The sequence below is a fragment of the Phacochoerus africanus genome, chromosome 16, assembly GCF_016906955.1.
Source record: "Phacochoerus africanus isolate WHEZ1 chromosome 16, ROS_Pafr_v1, whole genome shotgun sequence".
Classification (NCBI taxonomy): domain Eukaryota; kingdom Metazoa; phylum Chordata; class Mammalia; order Artiodactyla; family Suidae; genus Phacochoerus; species Phacochoerus africanus.
Window position 1 is genome coordinate 2,436,647 of NC_062559.1, and position 19,680 is coordinate 2,456,326.

Here is a 19,680-nt window from a genome sequence, read left to right on the forward strand (position 1 = left end):
TTCAGGAGGAGGCACAGACTCTCTTTCTTTCAAATGCAGGGAAGCCCGGCCTGCAAGAGAAAGTCTCTGGGAAAACATTTAAATAAAACCTGGGTGGCTGGGCCCCTCGAACCTTAGAGAGAGACGATTTGTTTGAGGATGGGAGCTTGGGGGGCGGGGGCTGGCGGGGGTTCTAGATTGTCCTTTAAAAACTTAAGTTGATTTTAACTGAAGCACCTACCATTCTGGAGAAAGTGAAGGGGGAACGGGAGGCGCGCGCAGGCCGGGCTGGCTGACGTTATCCGAAGGAACACCCCCTCCTCCCTCTCACCTTTGTCTTAGCAAAGATGTGTTGGGTTTTTTTTTTCTTTTAGCTAGAAGCCTTCAGGTGAAAATAAAGCAACAGCAGCCACAGGAAAAAAAAAAATTAGTCTTTTTTAGGGTTAAACATCAGAAGACAAGCTTGTCCTGCTTTGGCCAATCAGATACGTTCCTGGCAGCTATAATATAGTACTGAAGGCAGCCCCGCTCACAAGCTCTCAGGCTTGCTACCATTTAAAATCAGACTCTTTTTGTCTTTTGATTGCTGTCTTGCGCCCCAACTCCGATGTGTTCCGTTATCAGCGGCCAGCAGCCTGCCGTGCCAGCCCCCGTCTGGGTGGGGATCCGTGGCGAGTCCCCCGCAGCGGCGGCGGGCAAGGTTATATAGGAAGAGAAAGATCGAGGCAGAGAGCGAGGGCGCCCGCAGCCAGCCGGAGCGAGGCAGGGAGAGCCCACAGGCGCCCACACTCGCGCACCCGCCCGCTCGCGCACCCAGACCTGCTCGGGCCAGCCTTGAGGTCCCCGGGTTCCATGGACGAGATGCTGCTGCTGGCGAGATGCCTGCTGGTGATGCTCATCTCCTCCCTGCTCCTGTGCTCGGGGCTGGCGTGCGGACCCGGCAGGGGGTTCGGGAAGAGGCGGCACCCCAAAAAACTGACCCCTTTAGCCTACAAGCAGTTTATCCCCAACGTGGCGGAGAAGACCCTAGGGGCCAGCGGAAGATACGAAGGGAAGATTACGCGAAACTCAGAGCGATTTAAGGAACTCACCCCCAATTACAACCCCGACATCATATTTAAGGATGAAGAAAACACTGGAGCCGACCGGCTGATGACTCAGGTAGAAACCCAGCGCGGGGCGTGGAATGTGCTGCTTTCCAGGGGTTACGTGTAGCCGTGCAGTTCGGTCTGTTTGCTCTGCAGGCAGGTAGAGAGGCGATTTTGCCCTCTCCTTCCCCACCCACCTGCCTGCCTCCACCATCCCTTCCTCTTCCTGGAGGGGAATGGAGGTGAAGGGTCCAGCTGGAGAAGTTTAGGGTGGGGGTGGGGGTGAGGGCGGTAGGAGATGTGGTCCACAGATCGCTCTGGTGGGATCTGTCCTGCCTGCCCGGTGGCCTTCCCATCCTGCCTCGGCTCTGGCTTGTAACTCGGGGAGACCGTCACGTTGGGGGCACCTGTCCTTTGCAAGTTGGGAGTGGACATGGAGGGACGGGGGGTAAGAACCCCTCCAGGAACCTAAAGTGGTGTCTAGGTCATCGGGCTAGTGTCACCTCCCAGCTCCCACACTTCCCTTGGCCTCTGTGCTTTTCTCTCCCACCTCTTTCCCCCCCGCCCCCCCCCCCACGCCGCCCTAAAGACCCTCAAGTGAAAAAGCCAGGAGGCAGTTCTGACAAAAGGTGGGGGCTCCGGAGGTGGCTGGGCTGGTCCCTGACCGGCTCACACAGCTCCACTGCGAATCCATCGCTGGCAGTGGTGCCCATCAGAGTGTGAACGTATCGATATTTCTTTAAGGATGCCCTCTCATTCTCCCGAGCCAGCGGTACAGGGGGGAGGGACTTAGAACTTGCTGGCATTGCATCACGCTAGTTTTCAACCTGCTTCCATAGGAATTAGGAGCGACTAGATATTAGCGGGAGGGGGGCTGGAAAGACGAACCAAAGCAAAACACGCATTCCTCTCTCCCTCCCCACCTCCGCTGGAGACTTCTGGCTGCCAATCTCCGCGCCAGTGGTAGACTTTCTGAAACTCCATGCACGTAGAACTGAAGCTAGAAATGGATTTCCTGGCAAATATAGGTCAACAGCCTTTTTATTGCCCTATTAAAATATTCGAGTCCTACCTTTAGGGCTAGGAGCGCACCGCCGCTGACGGCGCGGCGCTGGTGGGGCGCAAGTGCAAGGGAGGCTGGGAGGGAGAGTGGAGCCACCACCGGGCCGCTCCACTGCCCAGCCCGGTTCTCGGCCTTGCTGGGGAGCCGAGGAAGGAGAGGAGGGGCAGGCCCGGCAGCCGGCTCCAGGTGACGGACGGGGCGGGAGAGAGCGCGGAGGGAAGGGTCCCTACCCCTCGCTCTCGCATCTGCTGCCGACCACCTTAAATCTGGACCGCGAGGGTGGACGCGCGCGCCTGTGCCCGAGAGCAGCGCCAGCCGCAATTAACTCTGCGCAGGCCGCGGGGCGCCCGGTGCGCACGGCCGGCTGCCGCAGCTCTCCAGCTCGCGCGGGGCTCCGAGACCCTGGTCACCTTCGCTCCCCGAGGGAGGGAAGGGGTCTTCCCGGGATCCCTCGGAACCGGGGAGAGGGCTGCGAGGCGAGAGGAAGCGGCGGGGGCGGGGACGCTGGCGGTCCGCGTGCCGCCAGAGGGCTCAGCGTCCGCCACCGTACGCGCCGGGCCCACGCGGGAGCCGGGTCCCGGCTCGTGCCCTGCCGGGGGGCCCCGGGCCTCGTCGCCCCGCCGCCAAGTGCGAGCGCACGGAGCCGCGCACCCGGCAGACGCACCTCGGCTCCACTTACTCCCTCCCAGGCTATCGATCCCGCGGCTCGGGTTTCAGTGCGCGCGGGGCTGGGCTGCGGCTGTCCGCCGGCCCCTCCACGCGCCCGAGCGCGGGATCTGCCAGGGCTCCCAGCGGCTCCGACGGCCCGGGTGGCGCGGCGGCTCGGGCGGGAGCGGCGGGGGCGGCCGGGAGGCGGGGAGGCCGGTTCCAGGGCGGGGGCGCAGGATGAGTCTGGGGGCGCCCAAGCCCGAGCCCCCAGCCGGCTCCCTCTCCCCGCCGCCCCCCGGCCGCCCCGCCGGGACCCACGGCCGCGCGGCCCGGCGCCCGGCCACTCTCGCCGCAGCGTGCGCTGGCAGCATTTGAACTTCTGACCTTCTGTCAACTTCCCTCAGACGAACGAAACGAAAACAAATACTTTTTTTCCTTGGGCAGTGGCTATTCCCGTTCCCAACACAAAAGGAGGGGGGAGGGGCAGCCGACGTGGGGGTGGGGTGGGGTGGGGTGGGGTGGGGTGGGGAGAGCCAGGCCAAGGTTGTATCACCCACCCCGCAAACGTCCCCTAAAAGAACGGAAGGCTGGGGTGGGGGGCGCTGAAAGGTGCCCCCTGGCTTTATCCCGTCCCCGTCCTTCCGGCGTCCCTGGTCCTAAGAGTTAAAGCGGGGAAGGCGGGGGACGCGGGCGGTGAGGGCAGGGCCGGCCGGGGTGAAGGGGGAAGCGGGCAACGCCTCCCGGGCTCCTGGGGCACCTGCTCCCCCGCTGGCCCCTCACTTAAGATAACCACCTAGACTCTGGTCTCAGGGGCGTGTCCCTCCTCCCCGTCTCTGCGTGTCTCTGTCTCTCCAGTGTGACTCCCGCCCAAGTCCCTCAACCATGGCAAGATCGTCCCCAGTGGAACTTTCAGAGCAGTTCAGGAACGCATGAGCTCCTGGTTAATATTAACTTGGAGAGGGGGAAGCGCAGACAGACACACTCTCCCCGCAGGCCGTGGGTGCCAGGGGGCTCTGAGGGGGCAGGAGGCCGCGAGGGGCCAGGCCTGCGGGCCGCGGTGGGGATGGGCCCGAGGCGCCACGTTGGGGCAGATTTCCGGGTGCGTGGCGGCCGTGGGGAGCGGCGCTCAGGTGTGGGTTTGAGGGGAGGGAGGGGTCTGACTTTTCCGGAGGGGGGGAGGAGGGGTGCAGAGAGGTGTGTGTGTGTGTGTGTGTGTAGGGACTGGGGGGGGGGACCCTTGTGAAGTCGGGACACCCCTCCCCCGCGCTGGGGAAGCCCGTCGGCATTGGCGGTGACAGTCCCTGCTCGGCTCCGGGGCGCGGAGCGGCTGCGCAGACGGGGGAGGTGGCAGGAGCTCAGGCGTGGGGAACAACTTGGCCTCCGCCGACACAAAGCCGGGCCCGTCGGCCCCGCTGGGCTTCACGGTGGCTGCACAGAGGCGGGCTTGATTTGCGGCACACGACCCAGTGAATTGATAACCGGCCTGGGCTTCCCGGCTTCGCCTGCGATCCCGCCCGACCCGGCCAGGGAGCAGAGCGTCTGCAGCCGCGGTCCAAGGCCGCGCTGCGCCGCGCCTGGCGGAGCCGGGGGAGGGTGCGTGGGGCGCGGGCCGCCGACTCGGGCCTGCCTCGGCCCGGGGCTCCTCCCTGGGGTCTCCACCTCTTGTCCAAGTGGCGCAGCTCAGGACGCTGGGGGCTGGTACCGGTGCCTCCCATCCTGCCCTCCCCCTCGCCAGCTGCCCCCGTGGAAGCTGCTGAAAGCTTTATCTGCCCCCCGCAAGCTGCAAGCCGGGGTGGGATGGGGGCTCGGGATGCGAGTGTCTGCGTGTGCGCATCGGTGGTGTGCGCCTGCGCAGCCGGTTTCCCATCCAAGGCTCTAAACTGACCCTGGTTTACTGATTGATTTTCATGTAAAACGCATTCAGTCCTCGAGATGACCTCACTCAAACTCTGTCCTTCCGACTTTTTTTTTTTTTTTATTTCTCCTTAAGAAACCTGGGAGTGCGGACCTGTTACCAGGGCCGGCCCCTAGCCCTCTGCTACACACGCGCGCGCGCGCGCACACACACACACGCATTGGCTGTATAACTCTACAACTATACACTGGTTTTAATTGCTGCCAAATACACAGGACTTTTCCTGTTGCGCAATCCATCACATCCCCTTAAAACGTCGCTGCAGTCCTCGCCAGAGCCTTCTCCCCCTCCCCCGTAGGAAGGGTCCTCCACCCCCGCCCCCGCCATAATTAGGATCCTTGCTGGGGGCCGTCTTTTCATCTCCGGAACAGGGTCCCAAGCAGAGCACCCGCCCTGCCTGGAGACCAGCCCTGCCCTCTGCAGAAGAAGCCCGCCAGAAACTGCCTCCCACCTCCCCTTGAGTCTGCCTCTCTGGCAGCTGCCCGACCAGGATTTTGTCACCACCACCACCACCCCCTTTTAAATCCCGCAGCTCACCAGCTGCAGGAGGAATGTCCAGTGAGTTAGTGTCCACACAAACACACACGTGATTCAACTCTCTCTTGCATCCTTATCTGAATGGGGCCCGAGAATTCTTTGGGAACTCCCATGACCTTACCCTGTGGCTCAGGTCCCGTCTAGTCAGTTTCTTTACTTTTACAGGCAGCTTCCTTGTGGGGGGGGGGGAAGGGGGGGACCCAAGGGCAGCTTCCAGAAGGAGGCTCCCCCAAGGCAAGAGCTCAGAGGCCCCAGGCCTCTCTGGCTCCCCATCCCCCACCCCTCCCACCCCACCCCCTCCCTCCACCTCTTAAGTTTGCTCTTCAAACTTGCAGGACACCATTCTGCGCCGGCCAAGAAAACAAGTGGGGGGGGGGGGAGGAACAGGTTAAGGAAAACAAGAGACACAATCAGACCACAGAAAAAGCCAGGAGAAAAGAGTTCCACAGGGAAAAGGAATGTGGCTGTCCAGATAAAGAATGTTTGTCATCCGGCCCCAGCCTTATTCAAAATTATAACTCACCTGGTTGCCTTTCACTTCTGGTTCCCCCGCCCCTCAGGTTGCTATCAGCTCCCCACCTCCCTCTCTACCCACAGCTTAATTCTCACCTCAGATAGGCACAGGGCAGAAGGGAGGGCACAGAGATAAGGCAAGGCTTTTAATTCTTTAGCAAGTATAGTGTATTTTCCTTTGGGGGCGAAGTTGGGCCCTGGGCCTCTCTCTGGCGGGGGAGATGGGCGGAGCCTTGCACAGGTGCGGGGAGATGGGGCCACAGAAGAGGGCAGGATCGCGGAGGGCTTCTCGGAGGAGGATGGCCACAGCCTAGGGGGCTCCTGGAGGGTTCCGCAGTCATTGTCCGGAAAGGCGCAGCTTCCTTGTTTCCAAGAAATTTCAGCTGCTTCTCAGGCTGGGATAGGGACCCTGCGGTTTCAGATGTGGAGAGACGCCCTCAGGTCGCCTCCAAGAGGGCAAGCTCCTCTGCAGATGCCACCACTCCGTCCTTACCCGCGCGCCCTCTCTCCAGACAGGCCGGGCCCGGGCCAGGCCCGCCCGCCGCCGACGGCTCGGCGCAGCCCAGGGCAGAGCGGCCCCCAAGGGGGTGGGGGGTGGGGCGGCCCGGATGCTAACCTCGGCCGGGGCTCCCTTCTCCCCACAGAGATGCAAGGACAAGCTGAATGCCTTAGCCATCTCCGTGATGAACCAGTGGCCCGGAGTGAAGCTGCGGGTGACCGAGGGCTGGGATGAGGACGGCCACCACTCGGAGGAGTCGCTGCATTACGAAGGCCGCGCGGTGGACATTACGACCTCGGACCGGGATCGCAGCAAGTACGGCATGCTGGCGCGCCTGGCCGTGGAGGCCGGCTTCGACTGGGTCTACTACGAGTCCAAAGCGCACATCCACTGCTCGGTGAAAGCAGGTGAGGCGGCGGGGCCCGCGCGCCGGCCACGCCCCCCCCCCCCCCCCGCCCCGAGCCGGACTCGGGGGAAGGCGAAAGATGGGGGAGCAGGGGAGTGGGTGAGGCCGGGTCTTCTGCCGCGGGAACTTACTCTGTGAGGCGAGTCCCCCATCCCCAGGCAGGAACGGCCCCTACCTTTGAGGCCACAGAGGCCAGGGTCCTCGGAGCCCAGATGCAGAGGGCGGATGGCCTCCGGAGCCTTCCCCCACCCGTTTCCGGAGCATCCCCTCCCTCCCCCGCAGGTGGTAAGAGACCCGGAGAAAGATCGGGGTGGACGTCCCCAGGGAGAGACTGCCCCCTGCCCAGTTAGCGTCGCTTTTGTCTCAGTAGGGCTGAAGAAGGACCCCCCACGTACACACTCACACCCCCCCCGCCGCCCCGCACAGGAGGTTCTGCCCACGGTGGAAGCCCCCGCCGCCCCCCCCCCCAGCCCCCGAACGCCTGTGGATTCTAAACGAACTTCACTCACTCGGCCTCTGGGAAGAGGCCCGGCGGGAGGTAATAAGCCCAGTAGTTACCACTGCCAACATCTGGAGGCCGCAAGCCCAGAAGCATCCGTCTTTATTAGCAACCAGCTGGGCTGCCCTGAGCCACAGGCGAGGCCAGGAAAGTCAAGCCTGCAGCTGGAGCAGCCGCCCTGCGCGGCGCGGCGCCGCTGGCTTCCCTGAGCCTGCAGCGCGGTCCCTGAGCCTGCAACGCCACACGCTGTTGCGGGCGAGGAACAGCTCCGGAAGGAAGGCGCGTGCGCGCCCGCGCTCGCACAGGCCCCCGCTCGGTTTCTGCAGGTCTCGCCATCTCTCGGTTGGCGCATTTAGCAAGACGGCTCTCAGTGCATTTCCGAGGAGCTGCGTCTCCTCCCCACCCCCACTTTGCCCCGTTTGTCTCCTGAACCGTACTTTCATAGCAATGCGTTCGGAGAAAAACACTTTCAAAGTGTCAAGACGCACTTGGGAGGTAAGGAAAACAGGGGGCTTCTTGACACCACAGAAAGAGAAGGTGTGTGAAGGCTGGAGAGAAAGGCCGGGCTTCCAGTCCGAGAAAGGTCTCGGTGGCAAGGAGGGCGGGAAAGCGCGCGCCCCCACCTCGCGGGGCTCCTAAATGGAGGCGCGGCGCGCGGACCCCTCCGGGCCACCTGTCCGCGGGGTCCCCCTGGCGGGGATCCCTCGAGGTCCCCTCGAAAATGAGCATCGCTCAGGCCGCCCGGGACCCCGCTGGGGAGCCGAGCCGGGCGCGCAGAGCCGCTCATTGGCATTCCGCGCACACGGGCCGGGCGCGGAGCGGTGCGTGTCAAGCAGGGTCGTGCGACTCGAGGCCTCGGGCTCGCCTGGGCCCCGGGCGCATTCGGGCGGCCACGGCGGGCCTCCAAAGGCCAGCCCCGCACTTCATGCCGGAGAAACCGATGAGAAGATTAAAAACCCTCAGTAATTCCAGCAGGAAGATTCTTTCTCGCGATCTCTATTTGCAAAAAGCATGATCCCGGAGATTGGAATGCAAAGAAGACGGGGACGTCCCCGCCCCTCCCCCCCGGCCCCCTGCACGCCGCCCGACGCCGATTATTGTCCTCGGGACAGTGAGCCTCAGAGAGCGACAGAGGCCCGAGAAAGCGGGTAGTCAAGGGGCCTTGAGAACCCGGCGCTTCCAGAGCTCGGAGCAGGCCCCGCCATTTAAAATTCAAATACACATCTTGAGTGCTTGGAAGAGAGGCCTGGCTGAGCAAATAGTGCTTGTGAGGCCCGGGCTTCTGGAGAGCCCGCGTGTGAATCGCCCGGGGCGGGGGGCGTTGCACCTGAGCAAATAGGGAGGGGGCGGCCGAGAGCCGGAGAGAGAGGGAGCCGCAAAGGCGGGGGGCGGGGTGGAGAATGGAACAGAAGGGTCCCCTCTTCCAAGCGCGCCTCCCATTTGTGGCAGAAATCACAATGACAATGCCGAGCCCTTTCCTGGATTTTAATTAGAAAATCCACGCAAGCCCCGGATTTTCACACCTCGGCCGATTCTCTGGAATGTTTGTCCAGTTGCTACAACTACTACAGCTATTTTTCACCTCCCCGCCTCCGCCCCCAACGGGCCGACACCAAGGCCCCAGCTGGGCGCTGGGGGGGCGGGCGGGCGAGGATCCCGGCAGAACAGCCCGGGAGCGGAGCGCACCAGGGGCTGCCGCGCCCCGCACGGGAGGCGGGAGGAAAGGAGGGTGGGCCCCGGCGCCCGAGTTAGCTCAAGGAGGCTTCCCGAGGAATCCAAGTGGAGAGCAAACACCCTCTGAATTCGTGGCGAGGCTGGGTGTGTGCTGTGCCGGGGGGGGGGGGGGGGGGGGGGAACGGACGGAAGAGAAGAAGTGTAACCGGCCTCCCGCCGGAGACGCCAGTCAACCTTTGTCACCGCCAGCCCAGTTCTAAGAGAGTCGTTAAGGAATGCGTCTGCATCTGAATTTGCTCCCCGAGGCCGAGAGGGGAGGCGAGGTGGGGGTAGGTCTGCGCTGGACCAGCCCGGAATCCCTCCCCCGAGCCACGCGCATCCTCGGTCTGGGCGCGCGGGACCAAGCGTGAGCCCCCCCCCCTTCCACTCGCGTCTGCCTCTCGGGACTCACCACCCTGTCTCCTCTTCTCTTCCTTCTCCTCCCCCGCAGAGAACTCGGTGGCAGCCAAATCGGGCGGCTGCTTCCCGGGCTCGGCCACGGTGCACCTCGAGCAGGGCGGCACCAAGCTGGTGAAGGACCTGCGCCCCGGGGACCGCGTGCTGGCGGCAGACGACGAAGGCCGGCTGCTCTACAGCGACTTCCTCACCTTCTTGGACCGCGACGACGGCGCCAAGAAGGTCTTCTACGTGATCGAGACGAGAGAGCCCCGCGAGCGCCTGCTGCTCACCGCCGCGCACCTGCTCTTCGTCGCGCCGCACAACGACTCGGCCGCCTGGGAGCCCGAGGCGCTGTCGGGCGCCGGGCGGCCGCCGGGGGGCGCGCCGGGACGCCGGGCGCTCTTCGCCAGCCGCGTGCGCCCGGGCCAGCACGTGTACGTGGTGGCCGAGCGCGGCGGGGACCGCCGGCTGCTGCCGGCCGCCGTGCACAGCGTGACGCTGCGGGAGGAGGCCACCGGCGCGTACGCGCCGCTGACGGCGCAGGGCACCATCCTCATCAACCGGGTGCTGGCGTCGTGCTACGCGGTCATAGAGGAGCACAGCTGGGCGCACCTGGGCCTTCGCGCCCTTCCGCCTGGCGCACGCGCTCCTGGCCGCGCTGGCGCCCTCGCGCACGGACCGCGGCGGGGACGGCGACGGCGGGGGCGGCGGCCGCGTCCCCCCGCCCGCGCCGGCTGCGCCAGGGGTGGCCGACGCCCCGGGTGCCGTGGGCATCCACTGGTACTCGCAGCTGCTCTACCAAATAGGCACCTGGCTGTTGGACAGCGAGGCCATGCACCCGCTCGGCATGGCGGTCAAGTCCAGCTGAAGGCCAGGGGGCCGGGCGGGGAGGGCACCGCGAGGGGGCGGGGCGGGGCGGGCGGGGGGAGGGGCAAGATACCGCAAGTGACACACGGAAAAAGCGCACGAAATGAGACTCTAATTATAATAATAATAATTAATAATAATAAAGTAGGACCGTCCAAAGTAGCCTATAAGGAATCAAAGACCCCGAGAAATTTTGTTGTCGTCTTTAGTTTATATATATATTTTTGGAATTTTTTGATTCTTGTTTAATTTTGGTTTTTTTTTTTTTTTTCACCTCTCCTGGCTATTTATTTGTTTGGTATGAATAGATGTTTTAAATAATATGAACCGGACCTTCAAGAGCCTTAAATAGTTTGTTTCCTGGATAATTTATTATTACCATGTGAACTGTACTCACAGGGGAAAGATGATTTTGTGAGCCCAAGCGACCCACTCAGAGTCTATTTTTCTACATCTTCCTCGTCCTGACTTTCAGAAAGCAAAGCTCCCTGCTCTCCATCCTCCTTGGCAACGCTCCTGCTTTTTGGCAAGTGTAAACTAGAACACGCTTCATGGGGGTCCACAAATTATATTTTTATACACAGAATTGTAAATTAGATTTTTGAGAGATCAATACGTAACTGAATTACATTTCATTTTTGAAATAGTGTAAAATATGAAAATATATTATTTTAATTTAACGCGTTTCCCAGGTCACAGCCGTATCCTGTATTGTTGTCTTGGTTTCGTGTTGCTTTGTCATCACCATCTTGGCCACATTCTTGGAAGTCAAGACTGTTACACACTCTCAGACACACACACACACACACACACACACACACACACGCGCACACTTTTTTTTTTTTTCTTGGACAAACTGGAAGAACTCTGTTATTTTTAACCTCAAAGAATTTATTAGAAAATAATATTTTTTAAAAGCGCACATAGTGGTGAGCCCACGAGGATGGAGCCTGTCGTTTGTACAGAGAAAAACAAAGGATGTTTTTGCATTAATAAATTGAGAAATAACTGCTGTAAATTTACTAAAATGTATTTTTGAATATTTTGTAATAGTTTTATAGAAATAAAATGTGCCACGCACAGACTGGGTTAGAGGATGATAACTAAGAATTCCTGTTACAGCCCCTCCTTGTTTCGTTTTTTGGCTTCTTGCTCTGGAAGTCTGGTGCTGACAGGAGTTCCCAGTATTATATTTAGATGTGTTGCTTATACTGTGAATTCAGATCAACTTAAGTAGGTAACCAAATCAGCCTGTTTGTTTTCGTCACTGGAGAAACCTCAGCTCCGTGTGTATTTATCGTGTGAAAGTCTCTAGTCAGAGCATGGCGGTGCCATGCTGGGACCCGTCTGTGCCACCTCCCCCAGCTTAACCAGCCGGGCCTCACCCGCTGGCCTGGAGGAGGTGGCCCGAGGCTGTCACCCAAGTCTTCCTCCAGGGCCCGTGTCATGGGTGGCCCACTTCGTTCGCTGCACGCGGCTGGCCCAGCTTGGAATGCACTGTCCCCTGGCCTTGCGGAGAGGAGGTCCTTAGCTGCCTTCGGAAGGCCCGGGTGCTCTTCTCGGAAGACTCCCCACGGAGAGGGCCAGGTGCTGCCTGCCTGCTGCGCAGGGACCCCGACCTTCTCTCTCCTCCTGCCCCACCCACTAGAGCCTCAGGGTGCCGGGGCCTCCGGCCACGCGGATGTCTCCGAGTTGTCTGTCTTGAGAGGTTGTGAGGCGAGGACCTTTGTCCCTCTGTCGTGGCTCTCCTTCAGTGGGTACCCTGTGGCCAGTGCCCCGTGTCAGGGGGGCCGGGGAGACAGGTCCTCCGTGCCTGAAGCTGTGTCCCAGCGGGGCTCTGGCCTGGGCTGTCACCCTGAGGTCTTTGGCCATTGATGTCCACTGTCACGCTTTGTGCTCTGGGTCCAAAGACCTCTGCAGGCTGCGCTGTGGGAAGGTGGTTGTGTGGCCGCAGGGCCTCTCCGCAGATTAAGCCCTTCTGGAGGCTGGCCTGGGTGTAGGGGAGCAGGAGTGAACCCGGCGGCCTCGGGCCAGCCTCAGTCTCAGGCAGAGCTGCTGCTGAGGCCAGGGCTGTGGTCCCAGGGGCTTCTGTGCTGCAGGTCTGGCGAGCTGTGGCTTTTCCCGGAGGCCGCGGCCCTTGATGGATGGTGCTGGGCGGGAGCCGGCCCTCCAGCGGGGAGTGGCCCCTGGTTCCCCTGGGTCTCTAGGTGATCAGCAGGTTCACGGTTACAACCCCTGCTGAGTGTGGCGGTGGCTGTTCTGGTGACTGTGCCAGGCTGAGTGTTAAGGCAGGAGCTCTAGGCACACCAGCAGCTCTGGCGGGCTGATCCACCCGACCAGACAGCGGGGAGCCACGGGGCAGCGCCCCCTCCTGGCCGGGCCAGGTGGCAGCGCCCCAGCCGCACCCTTCCCACTCCTGCCTGTCCCAGGACCCTCTCTCCAGCTTCAGAGTAAGACGTCTCATGGTCACGTCCACCTCCTAGTCAGACCGAGGACCACACATCAAGCAGGTGCAGCAGCTCCCGCGGGATGAGGGCCCCACTCCCCCATCTGCAGAGTTGACAGGGCCAAGAGTTTGTGCCAAGTGTGCGCATGCCGTGCCGCCGGCTTCCCTCGTGACTAAATGCATATCTAGTCCTGTCAACCGCACATCAGAATGTACTTGAAACTGTTATCTTTGTGCTCTATTGTTTGCATAATTAAAGAAGTTACAGAGACTCGGTGCCCTGTCTGTTCTGTGGCAGAGTTCCTAGCCCATCCTGTCGTTCCCCCCGCAATTCACGTTTTCTGGGACCGGGGTTGTCCCAAACATGTGAAAGAAAACATTTCATTGAGAGGGCAGGCTCAGCTCTGCCAGTGGGTGGGGATGGCCAGGCTGTGGGACGAAGGAAGGGCCCCCCCCTCCCCCGACCCCCTTCAAGGAAGCTCCCCGCGCTGGGGGAGGGGCAGTCCCACCCGCCCTGGTTGAGTCCATCGGCTTCAGCATCACGGCCCCGTGGGAAATACTGGGCGGACATGTAAGGAATCCCGGCCGGCTGCAAGAATTGGCAAGAAAGCAACAAACGGCCAGCCACCCTGGGAGCCAGCGCCAGAGCTGGGGGCGGGGGGAGGCGGGCATCTGAGTTTCCCTGATGATGCAGGAAAGTCCATCCTTGTGAACAACCATCCCCTCAAGGGGGAAAGTGACTTCCATGGGATTTCTCAGGGGTAAACCGCGGCCCGAGGGACAAATCTGGCCACGGCCTGGCTTTGTACACAGCCCACCGGCTGAGATGGGGCGTCTACACTTTAAAGGGTTGGAAATAAAACAGCTAAAGAAGAACCATACATAAAACAACTGACACGCTGTTCATGCTTTATTTTTTCGCTTTTTTTTTTTTTTTTTTAGGGCCGCTCTCACAGTCCATGGAAGTTCTGAGGCTGGGGTCAGAACTTCCTACACCACAGCCACAGCAATGCAGGATCTGAGCTGCATCTGCAACCTACACCACAGCTCACGGCAACGCTGGATCCTTAACCCACGGATTGAGGCCAGGGATTGAACCCACATCCTCATGGATACTAGTCAGGTTCATTGCACTGAGCCACAACAGGAACTAAGAAGAATAATATTGTGCATGTGAAAATTGTATGCAATTCGTAACTCAGTTGCCAATTATCAAGCCCAGCCCCCCCCCCCCAGCCTGGCTCCTTGCTTTGCCTGCGGCCTGGGAACCCGCCCACTCCTTGGGCCAGGCTGAATGGCTGCATCACAGCCACACGCCGGCGGCAGAGCCTGAAACATGCGCTCCCTGGGTCTTTATGGGCAAAGTTCATCAACCCCCGTCCAGGGTCTCTTAGAGAAACCCAGCCCTCGATGCGGGGGGCGGGTCGTGGTGGGGGCGGCCACAGCACGTTTCCCTTGGGAACTTGACCAGAGTGGGTCACCCGCTCCTCGCTGCACTAACAGATCAGGAAGTTCTGGCGATGCAGCAGGAGGCACTTAACCTGCAGAAAGCGACCCACCTGGTGAAAACCGCCCCCAGTGAGAACGCAGGAAATCTGCCTTTGGACGTGACCCTCTTCGCTTTTCTTGGCAGCAACTGACTTTCTCAAATGAAGAAGAAACTGACAGTAACTCACACCCTATAAACAAGCCCTGGGCCCACGAGGAGGAGGCATGGAAACTGCACGAAGATGGTGTTTTCAGTGGGTGTCTTTGGTTTTCAAGATGAGTGCGGCTATGTTCCCAGAAGGAGAAACTGGTTTAAATAGGAGGGTCGAGATACCTAAAAGAGGAGTTCCCGTCGTGGCTCAGTGGGTTATGAGCCCAACTAGTATCCATGAGGATATGGGTTTGATCCCTGGCTCAGTTCAGTGGGCTAAGGATCCGGCGTTGCCATGAGCTGTGCGGTAGCTCCCAAATGTGGCTCCGATCTGGTGTTGCTGTGGCTGTGGCGTAGGCCGGCAGCCGCAGCTCTGATTCGACCCCTAGCCTGGGAACTTCCATATGCCACGGGTGCGGGCCTAAAAAGACAAATACACACACACACACACACACACACACACACACACACACACACACACGTATAAAGATAAACTAGAAGAGATATTATGTCCTAAATCTAAGGAAAAGCATTTCCCAGTACAGAGGAGCTGGCTCCTGGGTGGAACCCTGTCCCAGGTGGGGCCTGTGTGTTTGCTTCCAGGGGATAGTGACACCCTGGGCGGGGAGGGGGCACCAAGCCTCAGCCCAGCGGGAAAATTCCCCTTCTCCAGCCCCCAGGGAGGCTTCAAGCTTCCCTTTCTGAGCCTTGCAACCAAAAGGCAGCAAACCAATGTCTTTGAAAGGAGGCTCAGGCCCCAGGTCCCTGGGTCTGTCACCCTGCTGGTCCAAGTCATCAGACTCCTCCAGCCAGGCCTGGAAAGCAGGGACCAGGGCAGGGATGTGGGGGTGGGGGGTGGGGAGCTGGCCCTTGCTGTTTCAGAAAGGGCCTGGGCGTGTTCACAGCCACACGGGAGACCGAAGTGGGGCTGGGCCTGCCCGCTGCCCCCAAGATGCATCACCATTATTGGCTGTTATTTGGTGGCACACATGGGGACACAGTCATCCCCTGTGGCCAGGTCTCACAGAGTCTAGCACCCCATCACTGCCAGCTTCCATGGACGCACTCCAGCCGGTCCAGCAAGAACAGGAGGCTGTCAGCACCACCCGGAAGGTGCCTGCCCCTCCCAAGGATGCAGGCCACTCCGCTTCCTAATAGGATCTCCAGGCAGCCTCCTGTCCCCTCGCTGCGGCCCTGGCAGCAGAGGCACCAGGTGCAGAAGACGGCTGGCAGCAGAGGGGTGGGCTGGGGCCGGACGGGGCCGGCTGGCATCCTGCGCCTGGTTCAGCCGCCTCCTCTCCTCTCTGGGAAACTGGCCCAGGATCCAGCACCACTGGAGGGCGGCGGGGCTGAAGGAGAAACTCCCCTGAGTGGAGTCCGCGCGCCCTCTGGTGGTCACGGTGGGAAAGTCAGGCCCTCCTCCCAGATGCCTGGACCACCCGGGCTGATGAACACATACCATCAATGGTTCCTTCCAGAAGAGAGCAGTTAGTCCCCAGAAAGGAGAGACGTGGCCGTCCCCTCCTGGGGGAGTCATGGCACACAGCCCCGGCCCTGTCCTGCACGCCCTCCCCACCCTCCACGGCCCCAGCTGAAGCCCAGACCGCCTGGGTCGGCGCTTTGCAGGATAAGCGGCCAATAAAGGAAACTAGAAAAATGACTGTGGGGAAGCCTGCAGCCGGGAGCATGGGGCTGGAGAGTGGAAAGACGCCGTCCACCACTGGACTGCGGCCCCACTTCCCTCCCCCTGACCTGGGGCCGAGGGTCCCAGGGCTGGAGGACCCTGGTCCAGGCCCAGCTGCAGCCAGTTCAGAGCTGAGGGCCGGCCAGGGGGGCGGCTCCTCGGACCCTCCTCCTGAGGGCTGGGGGGGGAACAAAAAGGGGCAGCGAGGCAGCCCGGCCTTTGAGGAGCACCACCCTCCCCCAGGAAAGAAGCATGGTCACCCGGAGTCACAGGTCAGGTCAGTGCAGCCCTGGGGCGGGGTCACCCGGTCAGAGGTCAAGTCAGGTGCAGCCTTGGGGGTGGTTCTCAGCTACCGAGCCCGGGGCAGTGGGCACCTCCACACCCCAGCACAGGATGGGGTGTAAGCACCTTTTTATCTATTCTTTATTTTTTAATTTTTATTATTTTTTTGTCTTTTTGTCTTTTTTCTAGGGCCGCACCTGCGGCATATGGAGGTTCCCAGGCTAGGAGTCTCACCGGAGCTACAGCAGCCGGCCTCCACCACAGCCACAACAACGCAGGATCTGAGCCGGGTCTGCGACCTACACCACAGCTCACAGCAACTCTGGATCCTTAACCCACGGAGTGAGGCCAGGGATCGAACCTGCATGGTTCCTAGTCGGATTCGTTTCCACTGCGCCGTGACGGGAACTCCTGTTCCTGTGAGCATCTTTCTAGAGAGAGATCTGCTCCGTTTTCTGTACTTTCCTAGTTGATTTAAGGAGCACACGTTGGTTGTGGCGAGTGAGCTGAGTTTTTATTCAGGAGCTAAGATCCTGCCCTGCAGCCAAGCCCGCTGCAGTTGATGGCCAGGCCACCCTCTGCCCTGCGGGCCCTCACTCCCTGGCCGAGATGCCCACGGCCGCTGTCCCTTGGGGCAGGACAGGAGCCCAGCCCCGTTGCATCTCCTCCCAGGTCTGCGATGAAAAATGACCCTGCAGGGCCCCCACGCTGGCCCCTCCTCGGGGTCCCTGGATGCCTGCTGCAGCCACCGCTGTCTCCCCAGCCTCCTGGAGCTACTTACAGGCAGTGCTCCATGTCAATCCCCGAGACTAAGTGTTCAGTCCAAAAAGAGCCTTTCTAGGTCAAGGAAATGAGTTTAAAAATACTTTGCTGCCATTTGCCAGGCGAAGGGCCGCAGCTTCCCCAGCCTGAGCCTCTGCCAGGTGGGCCCTCGGACCTCAGACCGTGCCTCCCCAAGCCCTGGGGACACACCTGGGCCCACGCTCCCCACAGGTGGGGCAGGGAGGGCCCTCCTTCTCGCTGTGACCTCTGGTCCCCAGGTTCACTAAAGACCCCCCAGGGCCAAGGCAGAGAGAGGCAGGGCCTGCTGCTTCCCCTTGTAGCCCTGAAAGGTGCGACTGGGGGAGGGGGGTGACCCCAGGGGGGAGGCTGTGACCCTGGGGAGGCTGTGACCCTGGGAGGGGGGTGACCCTGGGGGAGGGGGTGACCCAGAGGCTGGGCAGCAGAGTCCCACCTCAGGTTCTTCCAAGGATGGGGGGACTCAGGCAAGCAGCCCCGAGGAAAGAGGGGTGCCCTCATCACAGACACCCTGGCACCCAGACTGTGAGGCCCAAATCCAGTCCCTTCTCCAGGCCTGCGGGCCCAGGAGATGGGGGCTGGGGACCTGCACCCCTGCTCAGGGGAGGGAGGTGCTCCAGGCCACAAGCACCAGAGCACGGCTGCCCATGTGGCCCTGCAGCCCTGGGCATGCCCCTCGGGCCCTCCCCATCCAGGCAGGGGCTTGGCGGGCTGCGGAATCTTCTCCAAACTTCTGGTCTCCTTCTCCTCTGCCCCCAGCCTCCACCCCAACCTCAGTCCCTTGTTGGGTACCTATGTGGGGGGCCCGGCCCACCCCGCCCATCACCCGGGCCATAGGAGACGAGGATTCTGTGTCCCCAGGACGGCCCCGGCCCACCTTCTCATCCTCCCGCTCCCCTTCATCACCCAGGCCTGTGCGGATGCGGGCCAGGTAAGGACCTGGGAGAAGGGTCTATGTCCCGTGTGGATCTCACCTAAACAGGAGGGAAGGGGCCCGCCTCCTGCCCAGACAACACTGCATGTGCAACAGCAAACGCTACCGTTATTTGTCTTTGGTGGAGCCTGCGGCACACAGAAGTTCCGGGGCCAGGGATTCAACCCGCGTCACCGGTGACCAGAGCCGGAGCAGGGACACTGCCAGTCCTTAATCCACTGAGCCACCAGGGAACTCCAGAACAATTATTTCTGAGCACAAAGCGGAAGGTTGCTGTGCTCCCCGCCGCCTCTTAAGTCTCAGGCTGCAGACTGGTTACTTTCTGTGCTTTGCTCTCCTCGGAGCCACGCCTCGGAAGCGCTATACTCGCCCGGAGAGGCCCTTCGCGACTTGACTAGAGATACTTTCCCTCAAGATAGGGAGCTGCACTTCTGAGGACAAGTGAGGACCCCGGGGACAGCTGCAGCCTCTCCACAGAAGCGACGGGAGCACCCAAAGTGCCACCCGCGCACCTGCTGCACCCACAGCCTTCCTGGCAGGGCGGCACCAGGCCAGGAAGACCCCACCTCCTTTCCGGGAGCCCCATTCGCGTGGAAGCTCCCAGATTCCAAGGAGCCCACGCTCTGCCTGACTCTCCCAGCGTTCGAGGCCCGTCTTTGACAGAGACCCCCTCATACAACACGGAGGCCAGGTTCTAGAAAAAGAAGGTCGTACCCCGGGGATGTGGATGAACGTGAGAGACGAACGGCGTGGCCGCAGGGGCGATTTTCGGGTTCTGACGTGGGTTTAACAACGCCATGACATCAGATCTGAGAAGCCCACCAGACACACCGACCTGCGACACATCACTTCCTTCTCAGCCTGCGGTCCCCCACCCGCCTCGCTTCCCGCCTTCCTCCGTCCTGACTCGAACCCGGACGGAGGCCGCAGCGCTCTCGGCAAAGGGAGAGCAGAGCTAAGATAAGGCCGACCTGCAAAGCCTCGTTTTGGTCCGAGAGGCTCCTCCAAGTACCACCCTCGCCCCTGGCGCCTGCCTGCTCCCCGAGGCAGGTGTCACCAGACCGGAAGTGAAGCGGCGGGGCTGCTGCGCTGCCGCCACACCCGCCTCCATCACCGCCAGTCCAGCCCCTTCTTCCAGGTAAGAGGGGGCGGCTCGGGAGGCGAAGGTGCGGTGCGGCCTGGGTGCCGTCCCCTGGACCCCAGCGGACTGCGGGCCGGGTGGGGCCAGCAGGCCTCTGCCAGGAGTGGGGGGTGGGGGGGATTTCTTTTTGAATGTTTGCACAACAGACCATGATTTCAGAGCCATCTGCAGCAACATGAAGAAGGCTTAGGAAAAGTGGACACGACAGGGTGGGTGCGTGCGTGTGGCTTCCCCCCCCCCCCCACGAGACAGAGACAGGGAGGCACAGGGCGGTGGGCGGCACGGCGACGGGTTCTCTCCACGTGCAGTGACGACCTCAGTGTTGGACTACAAGCTTCCTTGAAATCACCCTTCCAACAAAACCAGACACACGGTGACACCGTCTGCTCGGTCGCAGTGCAGACTCCTGAGACCATGGACTCTGAGGCCAGTCACCCTGACCTCCAAATACACCCATTATTAATCAGACACCTGCTCAAGGCCAAGTGCTGAGCAGAGGGGTGGATCTGGGGGGCCTGGGACAACCCTGTCCCCGGAGGGAGGTTCCCTGTCTCTGGCCAGGCGGGTGAGGGGTGAAACGGACTGGGCCGGAGTGCGAGAGAGAAAAGAAAAAGCTACAGAACACAAGTG

The 19,680-nt window shown here is 61.3% G+C and overlaps 1 protein-coding gene across 1 annotated transcript; it reads left to right on the forward strand.

Moving 5' to 3' along the window:
* The first annotated feature begins 510 nt into the window (after positions 1-510).
* Positions 511-10,218, forward strand: SHH (sonic hedgehog signaling molecule). Its single transcript, XM_047763739.1, is given in 4 exon segments — positions 511-1,140; positions 6,388-6,649; positions 9,312-9,874; positions 9,876-10,218. Coding segments are annotated over 4 exon segments (1,386 nt in total). The 5' UTR covers positions 511-831; the 3' UTR covers positions 10,128-10,218.
* Positions 10,219-19,680: the final 9,462 nt, after the last annotated feature.